This window comes from Mytilus galloprovincialis, chromosome 4 (genome assembly GCF_965363235.1).
Source record: "Mytilus galloprovincialis chromosome 4, xbMytGall1.hap1.1, whole genome shotgun sequence".
Classification (NCBI taxonomy): Eukaryota; Metazoa; Mollusca; class Bivalvia; order Mytilida; family Mytilidae; genus Mytilus; species Mytilus galloprovincialis.
The window spans coordinates 101,700,343-101,713,297 of record NC_134841.1 but is presented as its reverse complement, the minus strand read 5'-3'; the positions used below and the strand labels follow the sequence as shown (position 1 = coordinate 101,713,297).

The window sequence follows — 12,955 nt, the reverse complement described above, 5'->3', positions numbered from 1 at the left end:
ACTACTATTGATATATCTTCACAAGTTTTATCGAATTGCACCAATAATCAAAGTCAAAGAACAAAAAATATTTCTGTTATTAAATTGTTAGATGATTTTAAAATGTTTATTTTGTGTTTTGTTATTTTATTTTAGTCTATTATCGATATTTGCATTATAAAACAAGAAAAATTATCTTTTGTATATGAAATATAATTATATCAGATAAATCAAATAGTTTATTGACATGAATGACATAATTAAATATTATGAACAAATGCAGTAGGTACCGGTCCAATATATGTGTCCATTAAAAATGATCTACAAATAATTTTTGTATTTTACTTTAAGAGAGGAAGGGACCTAAGGAGAGATAGACAAATTTTATTTTGTGTTTTAGTAATTATATTAACTTCATAACATAACTTTGTAATATTGAAAACAAATGACTATTGAAAATCTTTGTTGAAAACTTCTTTTATATTTGTAATAACTGAGAATATATCTGTCTGTATAAAGCAAAGGCATTATGGGTTGTATAGTATATAAGCAAGAAAAGCATAAACCTCCAATTTATAAGTAAATGTAGTATTAAAAAAAAGCTTTACAACGTAAAATATTTTTTAGAAGTTTTTTATTCTCTTCATTTGTTTATAAAATCAAAAAGTTTATTTTATTTAAAATTGTGTTATAATGACATATTTTTTTTTTCAGGAAAATTTCTCTTGAAATGAGCTTACCCCTAAAATTCACATGAAATTTAAAAAAAAATGAATACATGTAAAATTGAATTCTTGTGAATAAAATTGATTTGGATTATATGCTTAAGCTTCTTGCACATGAAATTTATGTCAAATCTTGTGAATTTCAAGTGAGTGAAATTTGTCTGTTAACACAATGTCAGTACTCTATGTTTATAATATGAAACTCTAGGTTCATCAAATATCATTACTTATTACAAGAAAAATACCATTTGTATTATAGAATAAATCGTTTTATAACATTTTTGTCTTTTCATTGTTTTTCTTTCAATTACACTGTATAAAGATATTTTAAACTGTTCAGAATATGGGGTACCAAACAATATTTCTTTTTTACTTGAATATAAGATGTGGGTGAACATCTAGGAAACAGCAACCCGACAACATAAAATCAAAAGATATGAAGAAGAAGTAGTCAACATGTGTCAACGAAATGTCAATGTCTAAATCATCCTTAAATTGCTAGAAATTTTACAAAAATGAATATGGGTCAAAGAAACCAAATTTAAAAAAGAAGTTTCCTGACTTTAAACTTTTGAAAAATAAAAAAAGAAGGCCAACCTGATATTTTGTGTTGATGTTTACGCCCAGCAATTTAGATTTAAACTTATTTTATTTATAATGATAAGAATAGGATTGAGCGATAGACCATTCACCACAACTGCCTCATATATGGATGAATTATTAATGTCCATTGACAAGTGAAATGCATCTTCAGGACCAGAACATGTGAATGTGATATGAATATTACATTAAATATCTTTATTACCAAAGTCTATATAAACTATAGGTACAATATGAACCATGCACTGTACTAGATTGACATGCTGAGTCTGACTTCACACAAGGTAGTCGTATGAAGGGCACATTACTCTTGAGTCTTGACTAGTTTCTGCCAAATCTGCTCATACTCCTAAAGTTTGAGTGCTTAGATTATAAGCACCAAATACCAATGTTCTCAAGTCTTTGATTCCGTGTTAGAAATACATGTCTGTATGTAAGTGGTCGTTTGATGTGCTCTTGCTTCCAAGGTTCATTGATCCAACTCTCATGATTTGACAGATTTCTTTGGTTTTATAAATTGCAGGTTAATTCACAATGTTTGGTGTAGAGTAATTTTAAAGTGTACTTGACCATCTGAGATGGATAAAGTGGCCATGACCTAATTGTTATGTTTGAATGAATGAAAGAGTTATATGATTTCAATGCCAATTATTTACACATTGTACATTATACACTTATCAAGTTTTTCACCCTACTCACCTTTTTTATGTCAAGTGCAGTGTGTATTGAAGACCCATTGTTGGCCTTGTGCTGTTTTCTGCTCATTGGTCAGGTTGTTGTCTCTATGACACATTCCCCACTTCCAATCTCAATTTTACATTAAAAAAATACTGAAAATGTCAATTTTTCGCTTAGTTCTCACTATATACTTGGGTAATATTCCATCCTTCCCCAGTTTTTGTGCACATTTATAATACTGGTAATTTATAAAAATTATCAAAGTTGTATGTATGTCTGATACTTTGAAATAATTTGCAAGTTTCAAGTTGAAGTGAAGTCCACAAAGTACCTATTTTGTATGGAGATACTAAGTATTTCTAAGTCTGCAGACTTTATTTGGAGTTACAACTTTACATAGCAGTTAAAAGTGTGATTTTCAATTGCAATCTGTATGGCACCAAGTTGCTGTTTGACAATGGTTAATCTTTGTAAATGGTCTTTGGTAAAAGAGCCTGTTTGTACAAAAGATAGGAAGTAATTTGAACAATAAATCTGAATGAATAAAATTGAGAATGGAAATGGGGAATGTGTCAAAGAGACAACATCCCGACCATAGAACAGACAACAGCAGAAGGTCACCAATGGGTCTTCAATGTAGCAAGAAATTCCTGCACCTGGAGGCGTCCTTCAGCTGGCCTTTGTTTCACAGAGACTTGCTTTTTTACACACAAGCATAATAAATTATCAGTTTATCAATTATGTGACATGGCATACAAAAACATCTATACAAACAAATTTGTTTTTACATTTTATTAGACTTTCATTTTTTCTAAACCCTCAAGTTTAAACATGATTACTATATATGAAAATATCTATGAATAAATATATAACTTCTATGAGTGACTACATGTATACAAAATGAAATGACAAGTATTTATTGTGTTAATGTACAAAACAAATAAAATTCAATTAGCACAAATGTAAGGTTCATAATAAAAAATAACAAATCTATCAAAATCGAAAATTTTCACTTATCATGCTTGTATTAAATTAAAGTCTAGTTTCAAGTACATGTAGTTCAAACATATTCAGGACAATATGAAATTACAAATGAAATTTCTCTGAACTTGTTTCAAATTAATGAACCTGTATTAAATAGATTATTAGTGACTTCACATATCTCTGACCTTTTAACCTCATATCATATGTTGAAAGCATAATAAAATTGAGTGAAAATTGGAATATGTCAAAGAAACAACAACCTGACCAAAGAGTAGTTAAGAGCTAAGCATTTCATACAAAATACATATACATTTACATGTATAAATTAGTTTCAGGATAATTGAAATTCAGATAAAGAATGTAGAACAAATAAGGGGAGATAACGTAAAAAGTCAAGTTATCAGAACCAAAAAAAAAACAAATGTTTAGAACATAAAATAACCTTAAAATTAACACACATGATGTCAGAAGAATGAAATGGCTGAGAATATTGCTTCTTTCAAACTTTCTATCTTTTTTTTTATAAACATGTATTTTGTTGTAAATACATGTACTGACTACATTTGTGAAGGATTCACCAAGGCTTACTCCCCTTGTAATTATATTTAGCATGTTAAGCAGAATAATTAATATTTTTTATATTTCACCACAGCCTGTCTTCCATTACTATAGCTGAGTCAAGTGCATGTATTATGGACAAGTAAATCATTTTTTTTAATACAAAAAATGTTCTGTTGTATACAACTCTACCATCTTGATAAATTTTGTTCCTTGCACGACTGAAATGAGTTAATGGCAGCTTTCTTAAAATCTCTACAGATTATAAGTTATATACAATTTCAACCTGATACCACAAAATGTTTAACAAAATCAAAAATTACATATAAAATATGTACTGAACAATTTTTTATTCAAAACAATCATATACTTAAAGGAATATTTTTAACAATGAGTTTTGTTTAGATGATACTATGCATTTATGTATGGATATTGTGTAAACTTGATGAACAGTTCTTTAAAAATTTAAACATTTTAAATACAAAAATATTATGCAAACAGATGATCATTTTGAAACCCCACTTAATTCTGTGTTTAACCATTCTACATGTTCTAAACTAAAATTTTATACTGTAGAACTTGTTTATCTGTAGAGTGTTTTAAATATTTATATTTAAAACTGACTGGGTTGCACAATCGTCCATTAATGTTAATTACGTTTAAATTTTAATTGTTTATTCATTCATTTACAAATACAAGTTACAATTAACACTTAAGATTTAAACATTATGTATTGTTAATTGACATTTGTGCAACCTTTCTTCAAAAATGACAAATTTCAACAATTAAATATTGTGGTGCTGAACACCAATATATAGTACTGAACCAGTGCATGTTTTATATGTACTGATGTACCTTAACATTAATCCGTGATGTAGTACACAAAACAAAAGATTCGAACTCTTCACCTTTAACCACATGTATTGACATTTTTGATTGTATTGATTATTTCTATTATAACTGTATTTTGTGTATTAATTGCTGTATCACTAGTAATAAACCCTGGTGAGTTTCATTTATCGTTATTGTATTATTATCATATGCTCGGATCTCACAACAATATTGCACAAATATGTTTTTGAATGAATGAAGCTGACATTTCTGGATAAGGAAGAGTTTTCCCTTATGAATAACTCTTCACTTATGAATTACAAATTTCCTTTTGAAAATCAGAAATGAATGAACATGATGAAATCAGAATTTTTTTCATTATTTTAGACACCATCGTAAGACATATACTTTATGCATGACTTCTGTTCTGAACAATAAAATCAAATTAAAGAATCAGTAACACTATTATCATGATTACTGACCTTGTTATCACTAGACTGGAAGGTAAATAAAATAATTAATAATAAAGCTTTGACTGACTTCACATTTCCATCATATATGTATGTCCTTGGCAAATTTTGAAACACCACAGAATTTGTATTTAGCTACATTCAAATGTTATTGACCGTCACTGATTCAGATTTGTAACATTGTAGTGATGTGGAACATTCATACTTTTGTCATATGTTACTATTTTACCATATATCTGATACATTTTATGATTTTTATACCAAAAAGTTCCTAATCATAGATAACAAATATGTGGTCAACTGATTAATAGTGTCAAGTATCTTACTTCCAGAACTAACTTTTCCTCTAACATAAAATGGTACTCTATGCAGAGTCTGCTCTAACAGTGTTTAGTATAGAACTCTGTTCTTTAAAAGTATATTTAGGTTATACTTTAATGTTGATTTGAACACTTTTAATGTCAGAAATGAATTCCACCATTCTTAATCTCCATCAGTCTTCATCTCCATCATTAAACAATAAATAGTCTTTTAATGTATTTGGTATTTTCAATGTACGAAGCTGGCCAATTCTTTTCACTGTGATTGTTTTTCTGACAGAATATCGACACAGATGCTGGAGTGATCTGGGTGTTCGGCACTCATTCTTAAACCATCTGACTTTCTCAAAATGATTTTGTGAATCAGCCATCATTAGACGTCGTCTTGTAGCTAGATCCATGTGGAGGCCTACAGTCGAGGGACCAATCATTCTCACAGTGTCTGGACTAGGTAGAACTACCATTGTTTTCACTATATATTTCAATATTGATAAGTCAGCAAATGGACTTCTAAGTTCTTGTGTTAGAAGAGTAGCACGGTCAGCACCTGAAATCTTGATGTCAACATTGGCACCATATGCAATTAATAGTCTGGCCACCTCAGGTCTACGTTCCTGCATGTTGTTCTCATGGAAACAAGCATAATGTAAAGGAGTGTACCCTGGAATGAAATATATGTTATTTATATAAAACATGTCACTTTCATAAAGTTCAATATATATTCTTATCAGTGGTCTTTTAGCCCAAAATAGAAGGCATCCACGTTCCTAATGCCCTCATCCCCACCATTCTGCCCTGGCACCTTTTTCAGAAACCACCTTGAGACGTTTTGGCAATGTACTAGTAAAATTGCCTTTAGTGTCATCGACTTCTTATGAGAAAGTTAAATTAAATTTATGACTCCTGGTGATTGCCCCGAAGTTAATCATGTCATTTTAATCAAGTACAGTAGATTAAAGTTCAAAGGTGTTAATAACTAGGTCATTTAAGTTAAGACAATGAACCTTGTCAGCGTGTATTTGGCTTCAGTCAACATTTTCGATCTCCAAGTCACACTGGAAGAGTGTATAAATGAAGACTTTCAAGACTTTAGAATAGATTTGAAGTCATCAAAATACAACTGTGCCTTCACAAAAAAGCTGTTCATCTCAACTTGTAAGAAACAAGCAGACAGTACAGTTGTTAACCTCAATTTACCCCCGCCTTTGGTCATAAATAATTTGTGTAATTTAACCGTGTTGGAAATTAATTTAAGAGTTACTTCCCCTGTTTTGGCTTATTACAAATTTGAGTTCCTTAAATATTAGCTATCATTAGTAATTAATGTTAATAATCCTTTCTTCCATCACATTAACCTGTTCCATTTTAGCATAATTTGCCAAGTGTAAAACCTATTAAAATTGACTTGATCTTCAACTACAGGTGTATGTTCATATTAATTTTGTTTGTGAATCAGAACTTGAATGCTCATCTTTGTTTAAGATGTTGTTGGTCCTACCAGCAGAGGTGTATTGTGATATACACCTATATAGATTTTTGTAAATGCTGAAAAGATAATCATATAATGCACATTTTTAGCATGATGATTTATTTTTAGACATAATATCAACAGTTAATTATTTTTCTTATACTCGTTTTGGTGGAAGGTATTTTAATTATTTCATCTACCTCTTTTATTATCTCCCATGTAGATTAATTGAACTGGATTATTTACCTTGTGAATCTGGAATATTAACATCAGTGTTGTAACCGTTGGCTACCAGTTCCCGTAAAACTGGCATAGAGAATCCTTCACCAGCTTTGACAGCCAGATGTAGTGGACTGAAACCTGCTGCATTCAGATGATTAACATCTGATCCTCTTTTTAGCAGTGCTCTTATACAGGTCACCAGTTTGTGTTTCACACACTCATGTAATGGTGTATTACCTGAAAGTAGAGAAGAATGCATTAAACAACCAATGAAAAGCCATAAAAGTAAATAATTGTATATAGGAGATATTTTTAGTCTCTTTTTTTTTGCTGAAAGGGAGAGGCATTTTCAGTAACAATCTGCATGTGAGTGAATTGAATAATTCTACATATATATAAATGTAAACTAATGTGCTTACTTTTGAAATTAGAAAATAAATATGTCACGTCTTTTATATATGGCACAAACACTGGTATGGTATAAACCAGTATCTCATTCAAAATATCTCTATTTAAATTGACAAATCAGAACCTATCATATACATGTATACTGTGCTTTTCTTTACCATTGTTACAGAATGAAAAATAAAAATATAAATGTAATAGAATTTTCCTTAGTGCAATTACTGTGAAGTTGTGAACAAACTTATTTATACATAACCATTTCTACATGTTCTAGATGACTTCACAACAACTTTTTCACAATTTTTCTATTTCCTTAATGTTTTTGTATAAGATTCACATATTCACAACATTTTATTTTTTTCTACCCTAGAAAATTGCAAAAAATAACAAATTTCCCACTAAATTTTTTTTTTTTACATTAATGAAATAACATTTTACCAATTTCTTGTCCTGGGCCTGCACCTGTTCCTTTCACTGGCAATGACAAAATATCCTTCCAGATAGCATTATTTAAATGAGCATGAACACAGTCTTCGAAGGCAGCGGCTGCAGCTAAATATAGACTAGTCCTGCCATACTCATCCACCGCATTGTAATCAGCACCATGCCATATCAATGCCTTCACACATTCAAGATGGTTGTGAACCGAGGCTAAATGTAGTGGTGTTGTACCTCCTGGGTGTGGAAATGCTACAATATTGAAATACAGTTTTAATCAATTATCTTGAATAATTGCTAATTATACATCCTATATATTAATCAAAAAATGCTAAAAAATGTTATATAAAGTCTATGGAATTTACAAGTAGAATCATTTGTACATGCATGTAAATTTGGATATCATTATTTTGTCCAACAAAATTTGACATTATGAAAAAAAATTCTGAAGGCTGAAGCATTCAGAAAGCATATTTAAAAATATCGCCAAGTATCGAAATAATGCCACGTTTTTTCACCCTATTTCCAATTTCACATTTCGATAGTTTTAGTTGTTACAAGGAACCATGGTAATTGCCATGCTGCCCCCTTTATATGGACTTTCATATAAATGTATGGATATTGCATGGACAAGTACAAAATGTAGCTACTTCCCTTCCCTTGAAAATCCTTGATCCTCAACTGTGCAATAAAACTTAAAATTTCTATAGATTAAATTATCATTAGGAACCCTTACCTGTATATGAGCCATATTTGGAGTACTTAGTTCCAATGTTACAATCAGCACCACCTTCTAACAGAAGTTCTACACATCTAACATGGCCTCCTTCAGCTGCCATGTGAAGGGCTGTTACGTCAAATCGGTCCCCAGCATTTATATCAGCTAAAATACAAAAGGTTAATCCAACAATGATGATTACAACATTGTATAATGCTTAATTTACATTGTATTTTCTTAACCAGTTAACATGCTTAATGTAACTTTAAGGGAAGCAAGTTAACTCGTACCAACGGAAACTCGTACCATGTTAACTCGTACCAAAAAAGTTAACTCGTACCAACGTAAAGTCGTACCACTGGGAAGTCGTACCATTAAAAATATATTAAAAAATATGAATGTTTTGTGGTGTTTTTTCTTTCTAAAATTAATAAAAAAAAGTTGAATTACGGTAATTTTATACTGGATTTTAATGAAAACTTGGACAAAAATACGGTTTTTTTTTTAATTAAGATACTAATATAAATGGTCTTAATTACCTTAATACCCTGCTAATTAATATATGATATTCCTTTGATTGTGTGATCAAATTAATACATTCCTTTGATTATGTGATTATTGGTTGATTATTAACTAATCAACTTGTTTAATCATATTATTACATTTTAATAAATAAAATATATATCCTTTGTTATTCTGCCACTAACTGGTACTGCCATTAAGCCTACTGGCCATTCACAAAACCATTATTCACAATACAGATGGACAGTCAAACTCATAACTCATAAATAGAAATAAACTTAAAATATTATGCTGCCAACACTACCATTACGTCTACTGGCTATTCACAATACCATTAGAACCATGGATGGACAGTCAAACTCATAAAAAGAAATAAACGTGATGGCTAATAAATAATAGCACACAAGACCGTGACAACGTAGCAAACGAAAGACTAATCTGAGGATGATTTCAGGTATCATTTACTTTGCTATGCTATGCAACCCTTGCTCGGCATCAGTACTGCCAAATCAAACCTGCCAAGGTATTGTCTATATCTAATACACATGGAACATTAGCTACAGATTGGTCATTGTACTTTCAAATTATATACATTTTACAGACTTAAGAGGTATTGAGAAAAATAACAGTATATATATTCATAATTAAACACCAATCAAATGCATTTAAATAAGTTGGTACGAGTTAGCAGTGGTACAAGTTTTTTTTATTGGTACGAGTTGACGTTGGTACGAGTTTACATTGGTACGGGTTAACTATAATTCACTTTAAGTTAAAGTGACAAACTGATAATTGGTTTGACAAAATAATTTATTATCTACCAAAAATGGCATAGGAATTTTCTTCAATTAAAAATAAAGAACATGTAGCATTGTAAAAAATTCACAAAAAGTCATCATTATTTTCAAATGTAAAGTGTTGTGCTTAACATGCTTTTATAAAACTAGTTGTGCTTATCCTAATAGTGCTCTCATTTAGTCTCAACCTGTCCATATTGCACTGCATAATTTCAAAACCGGTTTAAAAACTGTATAAGAATGAATAATTTCATCATAGATTTACATAATTGAAAAAAACACTCAATCGTAGATACCTTCATTTTCAATAAGGACCCGTGTCAATTCATGAAAGCCTTCCGATGCAGCATTTTGCAGTGGTGTGTTGTAGTTTTCAGAAGCGTAAAACAGACTCCTGTTATATTCCTTGGCATCAGGTGATGCTCCTCTTTGTAACAGTTGCTTGACTCTCTCTATTCTGCCATTTTTTGCAGCAACCACTAAATGTTTTTCTAATTCCTGCTTTCCCATTGATTCAAAGTCAATATCTTCTTCGTTTTCATTGTTTTCGCTTTTGTTGTTATTCTTATTTTCTTCGGTGTCCTCCATTTTCCCGAAGTTGTGTAAATTACAAAATCAACACCGACATAACGATGTTTTCTCTCCGGATTTTGCTTGTGATTGTAATGCTTCAAGCCCGGAGGGCATTTATATACCACTCAAATCTGTTTGTCTTTCAGAACGAAGGTTTTACAGGAGACATTTATATGAATCTAGTCATAATATAATTACAAGTATTATATGTAGATATAGGAAATATGTGGTGTGAGTGCCAATGAGACAACTCTCCATCCAAATAACAATTTATAAAAGTAAACTTTATATATATGGAAGTTTTTAACGACCTTGACTGGCTATACAGCCCTTGCACGGTCGGCCCTGGCTTGCGCCTTTTTGGGCATTAAATAATTTAAATTTTACCATGTGGTAATTGACATAATTTAGAATGATAAATAAAGTGTGATAAAAATTTGAAAAAGCAAAAATTTGAATAAATAAATAAAAGAATATAAAAATAAGTATTATATAAAAAAAAAAATATATATATATAAAAATAATTTTGTTTAAAAATAAATAAAAAATTAAATAAAGGAAATAAAATAAATAAATAATTAATAAACACGGTGCCACAAGAAGTAGGATCAGGAGGAAAGCGAGGCCAAGCAAACAGCAGTGAACGGCAGCAACGTTGTCCTGGTACACCAGCAGCCAAGTAAAGAGCGGAGAATTTTGATATGCCAAATTGTGTATGTGAATTTAGATGCCAAATATTTTGTATAAACCGAAATAAGCCTAAATTTGTGTATGTGAGTTTTGCAAAAATAATTAGTGAGATGTTTTGTATGTACTTAAAAAAAAAAAAAAGAGAAGTAAAAATAAGATAAAATAAATAAAAAACCAAAGGGTGTATGTAAATTTAGACTGCTTTGTGCTAGCCTACCGTAGTTGCAGGACTTTATAGTGCTAGTACACTGGAACAACTATCCGCAGGAAGACAGCGCCCCACGCTAATTAAAACTGGGTTAGCGCAAACCAGATCTTGCGAAGTACCATTTTTTAAGTCTTAGATTTGACTTGCGGCTTCATGACATGAAAAATTTACATAAGGACCAAAAGTAGAAACAAAAATAGTACCACCGATCAAATGTTTCAAGATATTCTTGTATGACATCATTAAGATTGCATCTTTTAAAATGTTGTTCTTAAAGTACTGTTTGTTTTGATTTGCTTATGTAGAGGATTGTTTGAAAAAGTAACTTTTAAAAAATTTTCAATTTTAAAATTCAACATTTTTTGAAAAATGACACAGGTATGAATATATATATTATTACAGAAAACCATAAATATCTATCAGAAAACTAAGGAGGAAGGACAGTATTCAAAACAGAGAAAGTAACAGTGAGAAGATAAAAAGGAGATGCGAAATATTTATCCCTTGTCACCGTCTTATGGTGTTTATATTTCTCAACTTGTACAATTCGCTCGTGTATGTAACAACTTATTAGATTTTAGCGAGAGAAATTTTTGTATTACTGAAAAATTATTTCACCAGGGTTTTCGATATCACAAACTAGTCAAAACTTTTACTAAATTTTATCATCAGTACAAGGAAATAATTCGTAAATATAACTCAACATGCTTATACGTTCAGATATTTCACATCCAATCTTTTATGGTAATATTCTTTATAAAGCCCCAAAATGTCAGTATTCACCTCAAAAGCTAACAAAACCTTTAAACAGACTTATTTAGAAGGGATATAGTTACGATACTGTTGTCAGGTCATTAAAGATTGCATATTTTGGCTTTAATAATCATTCACTTATCTTTGCATCGGAATTAAACACATTTATTCTAAAACCAGTTGTTGGCATTACACGGGTTATGTTCCAAGGGGGGGGGGGGTCTATGGATTGGAACCACCTTTTTTTGGCCGATCAATGCATTTGAATGGGAGTATATAGTTGGAACCCCCTATACTCTGGGTTGGGACCCCCTTTTTTCAAATGGCTGGATCCGCCACTGTGTTCTTAACAGGAGGGATTGTGCCTGGTATTCATATGATGGAGACATAATCTTTCAATCAGTTTAATTGAGGTCTGGAGCTGGCATGTCCGTAACTGTTAGTACTCTGTTGTTATCTGTGTATTATTGTTTGTCATTTTGTTTATTTTCTTTTGCATGTTTCATATTTTGACATCGGACTCGGACTTCTCTTAAACTGAGTTTCAATGTGCGTATTGTTGTGCGTTTGTTTTTCTACATTGGCTAGAGGTATCGGTCGGGGGAGGGTTGAGATCTCAAAAAACATGTTTAACCCCGCCGCAATATTGCGCCTGTCCCAAGTCAGGAGCCTCTGGCCTTTGTTAGTCTGGTAAGATTTTTAATTTTAGTTTCTTGTGTTTCGACGTGGGCCGGATCGACTTGGGACGGATCGACTTGGGCCGGATTGACTTGGGGCAGGATCGGTTTGGGGCCGGAACGACCAGATATCCTTGTGTATAATTTGGAGATTAGTAGTTCCATTATCACTGAACAAGTATGCATATTTATTTAGGGGCCAGCTGAAGGCCGCCTCCGGGTGCGGGAGTTTCTCGCTACATTGATAAACCCATCGGTGACCTTCAGCTGTTGTCTACTCTATGGTCGGGTTGTTGTCGCTTTGACACATTCCCCATTTCCATTCTCAATTTTATTGAA

At 31.3% G+C, this 12,955-nt stretch overlaps 1 protein-coding gene across 1 annotated transcript; it reads right to left on the bottom strand.

The window, feature by feature from the left end:
- Positions 1–4,209: 4,209 nt before the first annotated feature.
- Positions 4,210–10,429, bottom strand: LOC143073645 (uncharacterized). Its single transcript, XM_076249332.1, has 5 exons — positions 10,012–10,429; positions 8,415–8,561; positions 7,679–7,930; positions 6,860–7,072; positions 4,210–5,806 (listed from the first exon to the last, which is right to left on the bottom strand). The coding sequence occupies exons 1-5, from the start codon at positions 10,301–10,303 to the stop codon at positions 5,319–5,321; spliced, it is 1,392 nt and encodes a 463-aa protein (XP_076105447.1). The 5' UTR covers positions 10,304–10,429; the 3' UTR covers positions 4,210–5,318.
- Between the last annotated feature and the right edge of the window lie 2,526 nt (positions 10,430–12,955).